Source organism: Poecilia mexicana, unplaced genomic scaffold (genome assembly GCF_051168715.1).
Source record: "Poecilia mexicana isolate PSO_F unplaced genomic scaffold, ASM5116871v1 scaffold_15, whole genome shotgun sequence".
Classification (NCBI taxonomy): Eukaryota; Metazoa; Chordata; class Actinopteri; order Cyprinodontiformes; family Poeciliidae; genus Poecilia; species Poecilia mexicana.
The window spans coordinates 29792358-29810778 of record NW_028263384.1 but is presented as its reverse complement, the minus strand read 5'-3'; the positions used below and the strand labels follow the sequence as shown (position 1 = coordinate 29810778).

The window sequence follows — 18421 nt, the reverse complement described above, 5'->3', positions numbered from 1 at the left end:
CAAAAAAAAAATTAAAATGAGCAAAAATAAAACCCACAAAGGAAGTAATTTACAAAACATATGAAAAATAAACTGCATAAATGTATGTTCAACTTAATTCAACATATTGTGAATTACACTCAAAATGTGAGTTTGATTCAGTTTCATTTTTGAAATGCATTTTTTTTATATTTCAATTTTTGAAACATGCTCCTCGCCTTCACCAATATTGGAACGAATTTCTCTCCATAAATCACTGAAACGCATACCAACATCCAAGCAGCCCAGCTGTGTTTGAGTAACATTTTTCTCTCTCGTTTGCGGCGCAGCTCCTCTAGCAAGTCTGGACACAACGAGGTGGAGAAGGACGGGGGGTCGTCGTCCGGCGAGCCCGCCGCTCCAGAATGCGACCGACACGTTTACAAGAGTGTCCTGGAGGGCGGCGACATTCCCCTGCAAGGCCTGCGGGCTTTAAACAAGCGCCACGGCAGCTCCTCCTCCTCTAAAGGTAGGACGCTAGCTCAGCTTCAAACATGGGCGCTCTCTGCAAAAACACAAAATATTAACAAGTATTTTTATCTACTTATTCGCTCAAATACCTTATAACACTTGAAATGAGACGAGACTAAATTATAAGTAACTTTTTGGCATCAAATATGTGCTTTTTAAGTACATAATTCCTTAATTTTGATGTTTTTGTGCCACTGGCACAAAAACATTTTCCCCATAAATAAGTGGGGATGAACTGATCCACTTTTTTCACTTCTGATATCTGCGGTTCAGGATCGGCCGATCCGATTCAGAAAACAGCTGAACTGACCTAAAATGTATTTTTTTTAACACAGACATAAATGTACTGAATTACAAATTTATTGGTAACTTAATAGCTTCAGAAACTTGGTCAAATGTAAAAAACAACAACTTTATTTTGTTCAATCAGTGCAGTTAGGTGTAGAACAGCCAATGTAAAATAAACGATAAAGAAATTCAGGTTGACGATTTGGTCAAACGTAGAGCAAATTGTCTCCAACCTCACAATTGTCAATATTCAATTACATTTATTGACTGAAAAATGTTTTTTAATAACGTTATCATTTTGTCATGATAGTTTGATGTAAGACAAATAATCTTTTTAAAAAAAATTGAATTCCTCCTCCATCTCCTAGTGCTAACTAGAAACAGCCAATCAGAGCCAGGAGGCGGGTCTTACCGCTGTCAGTCACTCTCTTTGCTACGCTGCAGCCAGCAGTGAGTGCTAAAGCTAGTTAGCAGAGCCATCGATGACAGCTTATAAACAGTTTTCCTATGATGGTGAGTTGTTTCTCTGCTGATAAAACATTTAGCAGCTTGTACACAAATTTGATTGACAGCATTAAGACCAGCCTCCCAGCTCTGATTGGAATAGAAAAAAACATTTTTGTAAAAGTTACATACTGCAGCTTTCAAACAAGCTTCTGCTTTAGCTTTGATTTATTTCAACTGTACTAAAACATTTGTGCTGGAAATTAGACTAAAAATACTTCATAAGATTTTGTGTTTTTGCAGTGTAAACAGCTCTGAAAGCTGCAGATGTTGGAAAATGTTGAAACTTCCAGATGCATGTGATTCACTCAACCGTTCTGTTGGATTACACACAGAGCACATTATCGGCCAATCACGTCGCAGCATTCATTACCGTCTACAGCTGCATTTCTATAAACCAGGAAGTCATCAAGAAGTTTATTTCTGCCATTTATGGAAAGAAGTTAGTTCCAACATTATCACAAGCAAAGAACATGTTACAAAAATTTTAATTTGAAAAACTTCTCAATCAAAAAACAAGATTTTAGCATTAAATCTTGGACACATTTATGAAGTTTGCTCATTTTTTATTAAATCTTTTTATTTCTTAAAAATAAAAAAAAATTATCAGAAAATAAATTATATGTTATTACTCTCAAAAATTATTTTCTGACTGAGAAGTTTTTCAGTTTCATTTTTGTAATCCATTTTCCTCAAATTTCCATTTTTGAAATATTTTCTTAATATTATCTTAATATTGGGACACATTTTTTTCCTTAGAAATTCAGCTTAACAAACTTTAAGTCAAACTGAAAACCCACAATATTTCAGTTCATTTTGTGATTATATTGATATTAATGAAAAGTTGAGTGGAAGGAAAAAGTGTGTTAGAATATAAAATACACAAGCAACAAGGATAAGAATAGAAATATAATTTATTGTCTCCACAATGGGCAAATTTCTGTGCAAAAGCAGCAACAAAAAAGGCGATAAAAGCTTTTTGAAAAATGTCAAAGCGAACAGACTCACAAAGACAGAATACAAAGTTACATAAAATGAATAAAATGCATTTCAATACAGAAAGGTCATGTTATGTTGTATGTTGTCCACAAATTGCCATAAATAAATAATTAACGGTCAATGTAGGAGAAATTGGCTGCATCCAACCATATTAATGGAAAATTGAGTGAAAGGAAAAACTGTGGTCAAAAGGTTCACAACCAACAGGGATTGAAAGCTTGTTTTCAAGAAGCTACTTTGAAAAGGTGATTTATGCTTCTAGTTCAATACACCAATATCCCAAATTACTTGTTATAAATGCAAAAGGTTGTTTTTGTTGTTTTACATTTATTCTTTCATTTATTACAAGATTTATTTATCATAAATCCGCAAGTACAACTTTAGCAGAACAGACTTTGAATCCCTGTTACAATTTTTCTACCACAGTTCTTCCTTCCACTCAATACACCTGCAAAAGAAACAAAATTTTCTAAGTATTTTTGGTCGCCTTTTTCGTGCAAATATGAAATGAGACAAAACTAACTTACAAGTAACTTTTCAGGAAGTTGTGGAAGCTGGTTTTAAGTCAATAATTCCTTAATAATGGTGAAAAAGTTCTAGTTGCTGGCAGATTATTTCACTTATTTCACAGATAATGGGCCCTGGCCGTTACCTAGCAACGCCAGTCAAGCACAGCCCGTTACCTAGCAACCGAGTTCTAATTCCACTGACAGATTATTTCACTTATAGTAAGACATTTTTACAATGTTACAATTGAAATCATTTGCCAGCAGAACTAGTACTTTTTTTTATTAATATTAAGGAATAATTGACTGAAAACAAGCTCCTGTTTTTTGCTGAAAAGTTACTTGTAAGTTAGCTTTGTTTTACTTTATAAGATATTTGCAGTAGAAATTAGACCAAAAATACTTTGTAAAATTATTTTAGTTCTGCCACAATGAGCTAAAATAAAATAAACATCTGATGATGTTCTAATTTATTTCGATGCACCTGTGGATCTTTTCACTTGTTTATTTTTTGACTCATGTTGGGTCTGAAGTCGTCTTGAAACCCAACATGGTGGATTTTTCCCTCCGCTGCCGCCCAGCTGGAGCGGTCTCCAGGCAGAGAGGGCATGGATGAGGAGAGATAAACAGAGCAGTGAGATAAACAGAGGCGGGCGGCATGAGGAAGTCAGCTGTCAGTGTGGGGTCAGGAGCTGGAATGCAGAGCCGGGCTGGAGGGCAGCAGATCCAAGGCGGGGACACTTTGACCCAATGTACCGAGCTGAGCAAACATGCAACAGTTACCACTTTTAAAGCCAAACTGCATGGTAATTATAACCCTAATGCTAGAAACGGTGGTTGTTGTAAGCAGATGTGGAGCTACGCAGTGTGAAAAATTACCCATCCAGTCAACTGACTAACATGCAGCTCGTGCCTGAGGCTCCACCTGGGTTATTTGAGTCACTCGCTGCTCATGAAGCAGAGAAACAAGCCGAGGAAAGGCAGAAACCAAACACACCACCTTATGCTCACAAAATGTTAAAAAATCTAATATTTAAAGGGCTGCCGCAAACGATTAATTATTGATTATTCTGATGATTAAATAATTATTCTGGCGATTAAACGGATAGAAAATATACATTCTACAGATTTTAGCCATTTAAGCCTTTTTTATATCATCTTATAAATACATTAAAATATGAATAAACATATAATTCCTTTTTTAAATAGGAAATAAAATAACCTAAAATTCTTTAGTAAATCTGAACCGAGTGAAGCTAAAACTTTACAACTGAAAGAGTTTTGACAAAAACATATTTACAGACAAAATGCTAATTTTATATATTTTTGTACATTTTTGGCTTAAGTACTCCTCTGACTGTTCTGTCAGCAAATCGCCTTTTTTCAGTTTGTTCAGTAAACGATTAATAGATTACTAAAGTAGTTGATGATTATTTCAATGATTGACTAAACATGACTAATTGTTTCAGTCCTATTTAAAATTAAATTAGCAGCCAGTTACTTCTGATCTGTAGTTTTTGACTTAATCTCTACTTTGACTATGTTGGGGGTTTTTTCACCAAATGGCTGTTTTTGAGTCCAGTTAGCGATTTATTAATTTCTGAATTACAGTCATGACTGGTGACTCTTTTATGATGTTTTATGACGCAAAGCACTTTAAACTGCCTTGTTGCTCAAATGTGCTATAGAAGTAAACTTGAATTGAGTTAATTCAGTATTTGATTAATCACAATTAATTGTTTCAGCCCCAAATCTTTGTTCACAAAAAACCAAACCCTGACTCGCTGTGCTGCATTCATGAGCAGGAGTGAGTCTTTTCTCTTCGTCTGCCATGAATAAAATGCAGAGTCATCCTCCGCAGCGTGTTTTCCTGACAGATTTGAATGTGGCGGATCGGTGGCTCGCTCCGCAGCGGAGCCTCGCATCACGTGGAAGTGTTGTGTCATTTCCCAGCACCATCTGGATCGCAGTCATGAGTCACCAGGCGCTGACACAAGCTTTTCCTAGCAGATTTCAACATTTTAACTGCAGGGTGGCTGGATCAGGATGTATTTTTAATTCACAAACTCAGGGAAGCAGCGTGATAGCAGCGCCGCCTGCAGATTCTGCAAACATCAAACAATGAAAGCAACGTTAGAAACTATAACTTTTTCATATTTTATTAAAGTTTAGCTTGTGAAGTGAAAGGAAAGTTATGCATGGTTTTCAGTTGTCAGTGGTCAGCACTGCTGCGTTTCAGCACTAATCCTTTTTCTTCTACTTCACAATTTCTCTCTATTTTGCGCTGATCGATCACCTAAAATCCCCTGAAACACACCGAAGCCTGAAGCTGGATAAACACGATGAGCCTTTAGTTGTAGTTATCTTAAACAGCCTCCAACCTCACATGACATTTCATGGCATGTCGCTGTTTGAATGCCGTCTGTTCCCTCGTTGTGTCGACGATACAGGCTCCTACGGTGGCCCTGAAGGTTCAACCACATCAACAAATCACTAAACACAGCTACAAATGGAAAAACGCAACATTAATTGTGTTAAGCACAATTAAGCATTAAGCACAATTACAATAAAAGAGGGAAACCCAAGAACTTGGCTTTAGAACCGGATATTGTTCTGACTCTGCAGTGAGTGTTGTGCTTAGTTAATGTTGTGTTTTCTTAATTTTCTTAAGAAAACCCTTAATTTTTAGTTTTTTACTTTGTTTTCTCAATTTGTAGTTGTGCTGCGTTAATGTCATTGCGTTTTTGAATATTTTGTGTTTAGTGATTTGCTGATGTGGTTTGGCCTTCAGGGCCACCGTAGTTTCCTGCCAGAGAGCGAATTCCTCCTGGTTTCATTCTTACCATGCAGTAAACATCTACTTGATGTTCACAGCATCAAGTCTGCTTCCTCTCATCCACTTTTGATGGAGTTTGGTTTTTAGCTCAGACTCAAACTGTTTTTGTGTGTAAACTTTGACCGTTGTAATCTAATGTTGTTTATTCTGTTGTCCTGCATGCTTGCCAGTGGATTATAAAGGTGGGAATGGCTGTTTAATTTCACCCTGCTCCTCTGTAAATAGTCGAACGGTTCTTGCCAGTAATGCAATAGGTGACCAGTGTAAGAGTAAGAAGCCCCTGTCCGCTGCCAAAGCCTGCATACCGCAGATCCTGCCCTCTAAGTTCAAGCCCAAGCTGCTGCCACCCGGTGGTGACACCCAGGACTGCAGGACCGATGCCGCCAGACAGCCCAAGTCTCACAGCTGCGAGGATATCTACCCAGGGCGCTTTGGTGAAGAGGAGGACCGGAGCGTCTCCCCTGCGGTGAGACGGAGCGCGTCCGGGTTCTCCAGCCTGTACCGCACCATGCATCACATCCAGCGGCCCAGTTCGGTCGGCTGCAGCCCGCACGGCAGCGTCCGCAGCCTCACCTCGCTGTTTGAGGCGGCCAAGAGCGATGCAGAGAAGTCTGTTGAGACAGTCGGACGGGACAACGTGTCGTCACGGGTCAGCGAGTTCGAAACGATGATCCAGCGGTCTGGTGCCGCCCCCAGCCGCTCATCGTCGCTGTCCGCCCTGGACTCCGGGCGGAACCCCAGCCCGGACCACGTGGTGTCCGCCGTGTCCGCTGAGGCACTCCTGACAACCGAAGCCACAACGACGGACGTTAGCGCTGCGGCAGAGGGCGGGAACTCCAGAGTTTCGTCTCCAGAGGACGAGGTGGCTTCGTCGTCGGGAGATGGACAGGAAGTGGAGCAGATCCTCAGCGGATCCAAAACCCCTCCGCTCCACCACCACCACCACCACCACCTGCACCACCTGAACCATCCGCTCCTCCTCAAGCCCAGCAAGTGCAAAGGCGCCTGCCCGGCCTCCTACACCCGCTTCACCACCATCCTGCGCCATGAGAGGCAGCAGGACAAACCGGCCGCTGCAGAGAGGAAGGCCATGCTGCCGGGAAACCTCTTCCTTATGGGCCCAGCGCCCTTCAGGTTACGGAAGAACCCGCAGCCGCACCAAACCCGACGGACACTGTTGGCCACCAGGGTGACGGCGGGCGCCCAGAGGCCCCTCATCCCGCGGCGGCTCTCCTCCCTGGAGGCCGTGGAAAAGCTGGAGGGCGGCGGGACGGAGCGGCTGAGTAACGGCCAGGTGTTTGACGCCAACGGGAACCTACTGGCAGCTCAACATAGAGGTCGTTACTCCATCCCTTTCACTGCTCTGTGGTCTCTCATTGATCTTCACCTTCCTCCTCCACAAAGCAACGCCACCGTCCTCTCATTTCCAGTCTGTGTGGTGTGTTCAAGTGACAGGGAACTGTCCATCTTCCATTTCCACTGTGAATGACAACTCTCATCCAGGAGTCTAGATTACGTAGAAAATTGCGATTTCGTCTAAATGCACTGCAGTCTAAAGGTGTTTGCACACCTGATACTTTGGTAGACTTGGTTAAATTGGGGATCAAAATTGCAACATTTACTACATTTTCAGCTGGTGCTGTTCTCTTTAACGCTACATTGTGTCAAACAAACCAAACTAATTAGAATATGCAGTTCTCCTCCTCGCCTGTAGGGGCGCTGCACTAAGAAAGGGTTTAGATTATTGGCCATTGCAGTGAAAAAGAGAACAGATTTAGATTTAGATTACAGTGAACATTTGGCCTAAACTATTTATTTATCCAAAGAAAACACATTAATCTGATTAGCAGAGAAAACTACTAGGTTTGTTTTGGTGGTTTAGCACACATGCTAATTTTTCTAGCCACACAGTTAGCCTGTTTAGCTTAACATAGCTTACCTGTATGCGATGTATACAACTCTGTTTTTAGCACCATTATGCTAACTCTATTTAACGTATCAACTTAAAATCAAAATTATTGAACCCTTTATACACTGCAAATTGCAAACAAACCAATTTTCTCCTTTATGACGACTTTTTTGTGCTTTTTCTTGAGATTATTAAACACTAAATACCGCCGCTGTGGCCACGGCCTTTAGAGAGCTAAAGGCTGTAAAAGCATTACATCTGTCAAGTTATAGTTTACACTTAAATGTCTGCTGAAGATTGGCAAACACTTACCTGAAGTTCACCTGAAAAGCAAAAGCCAAACATTAAGAAAATAAAGAGAAAGCTGCTAAAACGCCTGGATTTTGTGACATAAGTGATGATGAAATATCTTTTTGAAACTTTTCACCTGTAATGTGACTCAAACTGCATCTTTTAGGGAGGAAATACCAAAACAACTTGGGTTGTAGTTGTTTGTCACAGCCATACATTATAAAGTTCAGTGTCATCAGCAGAGAGTAGAGCTGGGCGACAGGCGTCAAAATAAAATCTCCAGTTTATTTCATACCAGATCCAGTTTAAATAGTTTTTCTTGCTCTCTTTTCTAAATAAGAAATTATAACTGACAGAAAAAAATTCAATAAGTTGCTATTACTTCAGTCACTGCTTCTGAGTTTTACATCTGAGTATTAAGGCACGGCTATGAGAATTGTTGTGAAATTATAAGAATATAGTCATAATATCATCAGATTAAAGACACAGTTTTACCAGAGGAACGTCTTAAAATTGCAAGAGAATTTAGTTTTAATAGAAAAAATGCTTGGAAAATAAATTTTTTGTTATTTTTTTTCTCCTAATGTTTCAATGTTAAGATTTTATTCTCGCATTATTACGAATGTATCCTTATAAGAAGAATTATCCTGCCTAATATTCCAAGAGAAGAAGCTGTTAAATAGGTTTGTGAAACAAGATGGCCGCCTTGGGTGTGCTGACATTAATCCAGAAAAGCAATGGTGGGGAAGAAAGTCCAAAAATGTAATTAATCGTTAATATTGATTTTTGACCTGGAGGTTTGAACATGTAATTGGCAAAAAAGTGAACTCTGGTGAAGTTTGAATGCTGTGTGAACACCAAGCAGACCAGAGCCCACTCCAAAAACAGGAAGTGGTCTACAGCACAGGGCATTCTAGGTAAATACAACCAAAACAAACACAATAGTCTAGCGCTAACAGGAGGAATGACTTGTGGTTTTTTACCAAAGACAAAAGAGAAATCCTACAATAGCTAATATCTGACGCTACTCCAGTTTTGTTTACATTTGGTGAAGGAGGAAATTGCTCTTCGTGTCTTCTTCGTTTCCTCCAGTAGTTCTTGGTGCAGCGCCCCCACAGGTGAGGAGGGGAGCAGGATTTTCAATGAGTTTGGATTATCTGACTCAGGCCAGTGTGAAGGAGAACCACAGCAGCTGAAAATGTAGCAAATGCTGCAGATGAACACAATACCTCATGTGAAGCATGATAGTGGCAGTATCATGCTTTGGTGCTGGCTTTTACCGCTAGAAAGCTGTAGCACAACATTGACAAAGAACCCATTTAGCTAATCAGAATTAGCGTTTTGGCAAAGATTGAAGCACAAACAGTAAATTTAACTTTGGTTCCACCTGCTCACCGCATGCAGACATGAAGCAGTTGGGGTCAGAGGTTACAGTTAAGTTTTGAAATGACTTTTTTCCCTTCGTCGTAGAAACCGGGCATCTTAGCAGAGATCTGCAGGCTTTTTATATCCATTATAACCTTACATAACTGATGCATTTCTATATTAATTTTGGTTTTCCGTCATTTTTCACTTTTAGACACATCGTCCATCTTTACTTCCCAAACAGATTAGATATTTCCTGTTTGGGAATTGATAAATTAATTAAATAAATTTAAACTTAAAAAAAAATGTTGGTCACTCACCATCAATACTCTCATGATTTCATGTTGATTTTTTATTTTTTACTGGAGTTTACTGTAATTTTATATATTTTTTCCAGCATTTGGTCATTGTTTTCATCCTTGTCTGCATGCAGATGTTTTTTTTTGCAGTGCACCTTGTTTTTTGTGGTCATTTGATCTGTGCATGTTTATTATAGTATTTCCTTTCATTCAGTTGACTGAAATTGAGGAGGTGACTGCAACATTTTAGTTTGAAATTGCTGCCATGTGATGTAAAGTTAGTGATTAAATCACTTTGCTGTTTCTGTCAGACTCGTCCCCAGCTCACGGGGAAAGCCAGGATGAAGTGTTGAGGAAGCGTCATGGGGACAAAGAGGTGAATTCATCGCTAAAATGTGTGCAGATTTTTTAGAAATTAGCAACAGAAATGCAGCTTTCTGATTTGTTTTCCTGACAGAAAATCCTGGAAGAGCAGCGGCGGCTGAAGCGGGAACAGGAAGAGGCAGATATCGCGGCCCGGAGGCACACAGGGATTGTGCCGACGCACCACCAGTTCATCACCAACGAGCGCTTCGGAGACCTGCTCAACATCACAGATAACGCCGAGAAACGGAAATCAGGCGTCGAGGTACAACGCAGAGTCGAGTCTTATCACCGCTGCAGGCAGGAAGACGGAGGAGGGGGACTTTCTGCACACTGAAAAATAAATATTTCTGTCTAGTTTTCAGTGAAAATATCTTAGCACTCCTGAAATAAGACAAAACTAATGTAACAGTAAATTTTCAGGAATATAGAAGTTTGTTTTCAGTCAATAATTCTTTAAAATTGATGAAAAACTAAAAGTTCCACTGGCAGATTAGTCAACTGTCCCCGCACCGTTACCTAGCAACGCCAGCCCAGCCCGTTACCTAGCAACGCCAGCCCAGCCCGTTACCCAGCAACCGAGTTCTAGCTCTGCCCAGAATGTCACTTAACAAGACATTTTTCAAAATAACAGAAACTGAAATTGAGAAAACATTTTTGTGAACTGAAATAAATAAAATAAAAACCATAATTCACTAGGACTATATTGTGCGTTTATAAAATTAACTTAAACTGAAAATCGTTTTTGTGTTTATGGAATCTGTTTATTTGTCTTTTGAACTGATGTGAAATTTATTTTTTCCGCCAACACAAGCAATTTACGTCATCTGAAAAAAATCCAGGTTTTCCAAAAAATTTAATTTTCAAAAATTTGATAAATTGATCAAATTGATTTATCGCTCAACCTCCATTGAATTCTGCTGCTCCTCATCAATTTTAAGAATTTAAGAATATTTTATCCAAGGAAAAACATAATTTTCTGGAAAAAATGAATGACACAAAAAGGAATTTTGATACTGATAACCTCAGAAAATATATAAGTTTTAATATCATGAATTTAATAATTGAAAATAATATTTTTTTCACGCAAATTTTAAATAGCAAAGAATACCTGAGTTTTTTCTTCTAAGTATTTGATGTTAATCTAAAAATTTGAGTGTATTTGGTGGAAATTTACTCCACTTTACTTTCTGTTTTCAGTCAAAACTGAAAATAAAAGCATATCAAGCTCACAACACGACCCAGGATGATCTTCTTTTACTACGTGCCATTTAAGAGCCAGAAAGAACAATCCAATTAAAATGTGCTGGAATTTTATTGATAAACTAATGATGTTGCTCGTGATTTTATCCAGAAAACTGAAAAGTTTCATTTCTACACAGAGAACTCCAGCCATGGCGCGCTTTGACTTCAGAGCAGAAAGCCTAAAGTAAGTGAAAATCATCAGAATAATGATAATAGTCAGTCGTTTTTCAAAACTTTAAACTAATAAAGTTTGCTGTTTGGGTTTTTCAGGGAATTACCGTTTCAAAAGGGGGATATTGTGTACATAATCCGACAAGTTGATCAGAACTGGTATGAAGGCGAACATCATGGAAGAGTCGGCATTTTCCCACGAAGTTACGTTGAGGTTGGTTCAGTCGGCTAAGAAACCAGAAACTGTTTGCTGCATTTCTGTTCATTATGCAGAGGGCTCCACTTCTGCTTTTCAAAGATGTACCGTTGCATAATTGTGCATCTGTTTGCTGACTTTTAGCAAAGAATGTACTGAACATGTTTTGTGTCTCCCATCCTAACATACGATTAATCACCTTTAATGGTTTTATGCTGCAGCTCCTGCCTCCGACAGAGAAAGCCCAGCCAAAGAAAAGCGCCCCGGTCCAGGTTCTGGAGTACGGAGAAGCGGTCGCCCGCTTCAACTTTAAGGGAGACACAGTGGTGGAGATGTCCTTCCGGAAGGTGAATCATCTGTCTGTGGTGATGATAATACTACTAAAGCAGAACCGTTCTGACCCGACCTGGTGGTTCTGCAGGGCGAGCGGATCACGCTGATCCGCAGAGTGGATGAGAACTGGTACGAGGGGAAAATCCCCGGCACCAATCGGCAGGGCATCTTCCCTGTCACCTACGTGGAAGTGCACAAGCGGCCGCGCGTGAAGAACGGCGTGGACTACCCGGACCCGCCGGTCAGCCACTCGCCACAGCGCAGCACCAACGCCTCGCCGCAGGTCAGCGCCGTTATCTGGGTCGTGCTTAAGACTGGGCGATAAATTCATTAACATGATAATATTTGGAAAATCTGGATTTTTTTTCCACCAATGCTCTCTGTGGGTTTCCATGGTCCAGGGCGGCCATCTTGTTTGACAAGCGTGTTTTAAAACTTCTGTTTATTTGGATTCTGAATTCAAGGAAACAATACAACAAAATATTACAGCCAAGCTAAAATTGTTCTTTTATTATGCAAATAAAGTCATATTTTTCCAAAAATAAAGTCGGAATATTAGGAGGATGAAGTCGTAATTTTATGTGAGAAATACCAAAAAATCAAAATGAGAAATTTGGAGAATAAACCTGTCATAATAAGCAATTAATAGCATGATAAAATAAAATTAGATTAATAATTTCCACTCTGACGATTCGCATTTTTTGAACTAAAATTTTATTTACAGAGACTTTTTAATCCGTTTTATTTATAGCTTCAGTTGTGTGTGAGTTTTATTTCTATTTTTTTATTATTTTTGGTTGTTTTGTTTATTTATTTTGGACATAAAAAAAAACCTTCCAGTTCCAATATTAAGTACTCGTCACCAAATTAAGGTTTATTAGTTTTTGAAAAATTTACTTGCATTATTATTACTTGAAAATAGTCTGGCAGTATTTCAGATATTTAAAACTAAAAAGCGAATCAATAATTATTGATATCAACTGATATGAAACACTTATATCATGATACTTTTCTCAGTAATATCGTCAAGCCCTACTAATACTATGACTTTATAATTAAACAAATATTCTTGTAGCCTGGCCTTAATACTGTCAGACAGACAGACATCAAACACTTAAAGCAAAAATCCACTTTTTGAAAATATTTTCTCATTCCCAATTTCTTTTTTAGGAAAACATTTGAAAGAAAATTGAGATTTAGTTTTTAACTTGCCCAGCTCTCGTTATGTCCCTCTGTCCTCTCTGTGTTCACTTCATCTCTCTTTTGTTGTTTTGGTGAATTTTTCTCATCCTTTATTTCCCGCTCTGCTCCCTCCATCTTGTGTAAAAAGCTGTATCGTAACCGCCTCACCACCTCCCCCCTGCCGCTGCCCCGCTCCCCTCGCCGCTCCGTCTCGCCCGAGGTCCACGCCGTCTCCTCCGAGTGGATCTCCCTCACCGTGGGTGGTGGCAGCCCCCCCGCCGCCCCGACACCCCCGCTGCCGCCGCCGCCCACCGTCTCCTACCGCTGGGGCGAGTACCTGCCCCCGCCGTACTCCGCCAGCCCCGTGCCCTACGTCTCCCCCATGGCGTCGCCCTCCGCCTCCCCGCTGCCGCCGCCGCACCCGCCTAGGCCCGGCTCGGCCACGCCCTTCCTCACCTTCACTCCGCCACAGGGGGAGGACTTCCTGTCGCGCAGCGTGAGCCCCAGCGGCGGGCCAGTGCTTGAAGGCTGGCTGAGCGAGGTGGAGAGCGCGGAGGGGGAGCGGGGCCGGGCGGCCCGGGGCAGCAGACAGAGTAGCCCTGCAGAGGTACCACCTGCATGGTGTGTGGTGTTCACTGCAAAACGACCTTTGACCTCCCTAGAGTAGCTGTGGATGTGGTTCTGATGTGTGCTCATCACTTTTGCAGCGCCTTGGAAAAGTATTCACAACCTCTGAACCCAGTGGTGTCCAAATATGTTGCCATGAGAACCAAATCATTCATGCTACAAAAGGAATGCTGTGCTGCAGCATTTTAGGCAATAAAATATGTATTTTCTTATTCAAAAAAGGAATTGAATTGATAATATGCATTTTTGATGTATTTCTAATATTACATAAACAAAACTTAAGTGAGTCAAAGAAAAATCTGCAAAAACAGATTGCAGATTTAATATTTAACTGAATATTAAGATAGTTGTTAGTTGCAGTCCTAACTACAATTACAAATCTTAAGTAGCTTAAATTAGAGACTGGAAGAAAAAGAGGGTCATACTTCGTGTCATTTACAATATTACAGAACAGGAGCATCTTTACGTAGGTACTCCAGAGTCCCCCTAGTGGTTTGGAGGACTTCCTATTGTGGAGCAAGTTTGCAGCCTTCCATACTTCCTGTTCTTTTCGCTATTTGCATCTTTTTTTTGTAATTACAAGATTTTGCTTCTATTTTCTGTTGCCAACATTTTTATTGCATTTGTTTTGCCGTTTGCACTATTAAAAAACAATTCATAATTTTCCCTTCCATTCCTCAAAAATGCTCTGTTTTGTGTTTTGTCACGTAAAACCTCAAATGAAGCTGAAAAACTGAATTTAATGATTTTTAACGTGATAAAATGTGGAAAAGTTTTAGGGGTGTGCATAATTTTTCAAGGCACTGTGGGTTTGACCTGTAGCTGCACAGAGTCCTGCTGGTCTTCGCAGAAGATCGAGGCTGTAGCGCAAAGCATGCTGTTGTGTGTTCACTAACATTCAGTGGTTTTGCGGTGTTTGTGTGCCTGCATTTCATAGCTGTGAAAGACTTTCAGGATTAGAAGAAAAGTTCCAGTTCAACTCCTGGCATGAGGATATGAAAATTACGACCAGTTGAGATCGTTAAAGATAGTTTTGCCAAGACAAGCTATTAGAGACTGACGCTAACAGGAAATGCTAACTACTTCCTGTGCATCGATAGCTTAGCTGCTACTGGACTTTGGAAGTTTAGTCAGGTGACCATTTATAGGTTTCATTTGTGTTAATTAGGGATGTAGACAATTAATCAACTTATGATTAATTGTGTAATAATGGTTTATTAGCTTAAAATTAGTTCCAGTCGATTCACTAAGAACGTCCGCTTCGACCTTCTTTTAGTGTTGTAGTTTGGCCTTCATCCAGCAGAGGGCGCCTCTTGTCATCCTGAAGCCGGGAGTCCGTTGATACAGACACTACGATGTCAGCGGAACCGGAACTGGGAACGGTCCGATGTGGGATGAAAAATGCACTCGATGGGGTTCTGTTTTTAAATATAAACCATAAGTTCCTTAAGATTCACATTAATAGCACTTTATTAAGTCCAGCTGAAACTTTTCATTGAGAAACTGATATGTTACAAAGTTGAGGATGTGATGACGGAAAAGCGGTGAATTTAACGGAGAAAAATTTTAACGCGATGAGGAGAAAAACATGGCGTCAAAAACCAAGATTGATTTTGAGGTCTTTCGTGAGTTAATCCATTTAATCGAGCGATTTATGTGAATAAATCTGCCGTGAGGTTGACAGGGGGTTCGGACAGGTTTCAGCTCAGTCATCTAAACTTTTATTAAAAGACGTTGGTGGTGTGTGTGTGTGTGTGTGTGTTGCAGTTTGTGAAGAACGAGGCCGACCATCTGGGACGGATCTCCAGGAGCCCCGTGATGCCGTACGACATCCAGGAGAACAACAACGTTAACTCATTTGCGGTAAGAAAATCTCACTTTGAGCAAAACGCCGTTAAACTCACTTCATCTTTAACTTCCATTATGTGTAAAGTTGTGCCTCATGACAACAAACAATTCATCCAGAAAAGTTTGACATTTAGGGAAACTCTTGATTTGTTTTCTTCCTAAGCGTCAAAAACCATCCTTCAGATTACAGATGACTAAGAAAATTAAACAACTTTACGTTTTTAAACATATGCTGCGCACTAAAGCATGTCCTAGCTAATAGATGTAAAAAAATAAAAAATAAAAAAAAAGTGTATGGAAGCCCATATATCCCATGAAAGAAAAATTAAAATCCCAAAAGTAATTTTGACTTAAAAAAAAAGACTTTAAAAGACATTATAATTTTATGTCTTATAATTATTGCTTTGCTTTTCAAAATTGTGACTCTGAAAGACAGAATTATGACTTTGAATCTCTTAATTATGATTTATATCTTATAATTATGATTTTACTGACATTATAATTATGACTTTGTATCTCATAACTTATCTTATAATTATGACTTTTAAAGCCCAAATTAAAATTTTGAAAGTTACAATTATTTCTTTCTGGCTCGTAATCATGACTGAATCTTTGTGCTGCTTCCTGTGTCTGTGTCCAATATATTAACCTGGAGGCTGCATGAGGCTTCTGGATGTTCGAGCAATATGTTGTTATGTGTATAATTTTAAAGTTATAGAATTCAGAGGAGCAGCTGACAAAAATTGCCCTTCAAAACAATATAAATAATCAGAATGAAAATTAATGAGCTCATTTTAATTGAATTATTGCTTATTCCACTTTGGTGGAAGCTAGTGGTTGATGCTAATAAATGAACAAATAAACTGTATATTTAATATAAAACAGCTTTATGTGACTCTTAGGAAGAAAATGAATTACTGTCTTAAAGGGGCAGCATTATGTAAAATTGACTTTTTTCAGCTTTCCATGGTGTTAACATGTTTTTCCCGCGTCACAAACAAACCTGGAGTGTTGCTTTGAGTCTTTCATGCACATTTCAGAAATCCTTTAATCTCCATGAAACCATTCAGTGGTGCAAAACGCCAGGTTGGAATTAGCCCCGCCCTCGAGGAAGTCATAATTTTAGCTTTCAAAGTTATTATGAAATACTCAAGCAACCTTCCTTAGATAAACAAAGTGACTTTCTTCAAAATTTACTTCAAAAGTCAAAATTATTACTTTCCATCTCATTTATTATAATCTTTAACTCATACTTATGACTTTGAAAGCTAAAATTATGATTTTGAAAGTTACAATTATTTCTTTCTAGCTCATAATTGCGGTTTTCAAGCTTCCACTTTACAGAGCAGTCCTTTCCCCAGTCAGCTCCTTCAGACTAGCCAGCAGCAATTAGCAGACACCTGCTGAGCTCATTATAGAAGCTACTTCTCAGTAAAATCCTGGTAAAAATGTTATTAAAGGGTTAATAGAGGAGCAGTGTGATAACTTCCTGAAGGAGGAGTCTCAGAAAGAGCAGGAGTTTTTAAGTCAAATTTTAAATAACATTTTTATGACAACTGAAGGTTGCTTTGATTGTGCTATAAACTTATTTGTGCCTGGTAAACAAAACTGGCATTATGTGCCTGGAAAACATAGTACTGTCCCTTTAAACGTCTATCTGTGGCCACCTGCGTCCCTTTAAGTCTGCATGCTCACACTGACTAATATCCTGTAACGATGAACTAACGGTCTCATGTTTCCTGTCTCCATGCTCCCACTCTGGTGTTTCATTCCTCTCCTCCTGGGCTTCACCAACATCTCTACTTTTTCTTCTGGCTTTGAATGGATTACTCCCGTATTCCCCATTTTTTCCTGCCTTTGCTTCGTACCGGACCCCCCTCCCCCACCTCTTTCTAACTCCTTAAACCTCCCCCTGACCTCGGCCTCCTCCGGGACTCTTGTATGTCTCTCTGGCGACTCCTGCTCCCACCAGGAGGCAGTGTGTAATGAGATCTTGAATATTGCTGAGACCTCAGTGAGGTACTGCAGCACCCTGTCCCACCACCATAATGACTCTCTCCATAGACTGCACCCCCACCCCAGTAAACCATGTCTCATCATTTCCCAGCAACCCCAGTCCCACAGCAGCAGCCCGGAGCCGAGCCGTCTCAGCTGTGGAATGTGAGTGACATTTATTTACAGTTTCACTTTTTTGTTTTTTATTTTTGCGATTCAGCTGAAGCCCCTCCCCCTCCTTTCATTAGACGTAGCCGGTCTGCTGGTTTTAACAAAGTGCTCTCTGTGTCGCCGCTGCAGTTTCCAGGCTTTGTACAGTTATGTGCCTCAGAATGACGACGAGCTGGAGCTGCAGGAGGGAGATCTCGTCAGTGTCATGGAAAAATGCGATGACGGCTGGTTTGTCGGTACGTCCTGCAGGACATTAATCCATACAGGGTTTCTGCACAATGACAGCACAGGCTTGCAGACACTGTAGCATATGGCAAGCCATTTTAACATAAAATCAGCCTGTCGCAATAAATCAGTCACATGAAATTTCCATTTGCACGATGTATTGCTTTTCTCTTTTTCTACCAAAAACTAGATGATAAAAGTCTTCAGTCTGGTGTTTTGGCCTCAACTAGACATTTTTTGAAGGACAATTTTGATTAGAGAGACTTCATGATTCATTTATTTGTTGTTTGTTGTTTTGTTTATTTATTTTTAATATTTAAAAAGTCTTCCTGTTCCAGTGATAAATATTCATTCAACTTTAAAGTTTATTGGTCTTTGAAAATGTGTACCAGATTACCATTACATTCCTTCAGTTCTCTCAAAACAATATTATCATTTATCACAATAACTTCTGGGATGATTTATCATCCAGCTAAATTTGTTATCGTGACCGTCTTATCTGTAATCACATTCTACAAATCTAAAAATGAGATGAGTAACTAGTAATTATTGTGATTAATATTGTGGTTTGAAACCATT

At 39.7% G+C, this 18421-nt stretch overlaps 1 protein-coding gene across 2 annotated transcripts in view; it reads left to right on the top strand.

Annotated features, from left to right (window-relative positions):
• Positions 1 to 18421, top strand: part of sorbs1 (sorbin and SH3 domain containing 1) — a 74043-nt gene that overhangs the window by 48552 nt on the left and 7070 nt on the right. For both annotated transcript variants that reach the window (XM_088013223.1, XM_088013222.1), the window contains exons 14-25: positions 309 to 487; positions 5793 to 6959; positions 9798 to 9862; positions 9944 to 10114; positions 11232 to 11278; positions 11365 to 11479; positions 11683 to 11808; positions 11883 to 12077; positions 13125 to 13583; positions 15371 to 15466; positions 17424 to 17611; positions 17747 to 17853. In XM_088013223.1, coding sequence (XP_087869349.1) covers positions 309 to 487; positions 5793 to 6959; positions 9798 to 9862; positions 9944 to 10114; positions 11232 to 11278; positions 11365 to 11479; positions 11683 to 11808; positions 11883 to 12077; positions 13125 to 13583; positions 15371 to 15466; positions 17424 to 17611; positions 17747 to 17853 — 2915 coding nt within the window. The remainder of the gene's footprint in view (positions 1 to 308; positions 488 to 5792; positions 6960 to 9797; positions 9863 to 9943; positions 10115 to 11231; positions 11279 to 11364; positions 11480 to 11682; positions 11809 to 11882; positions 12078 to 13124; positions 13584 to 15370; positions 15467 to 17423; positions 17612 to 17746; positions 17854 to 18421) is intronic.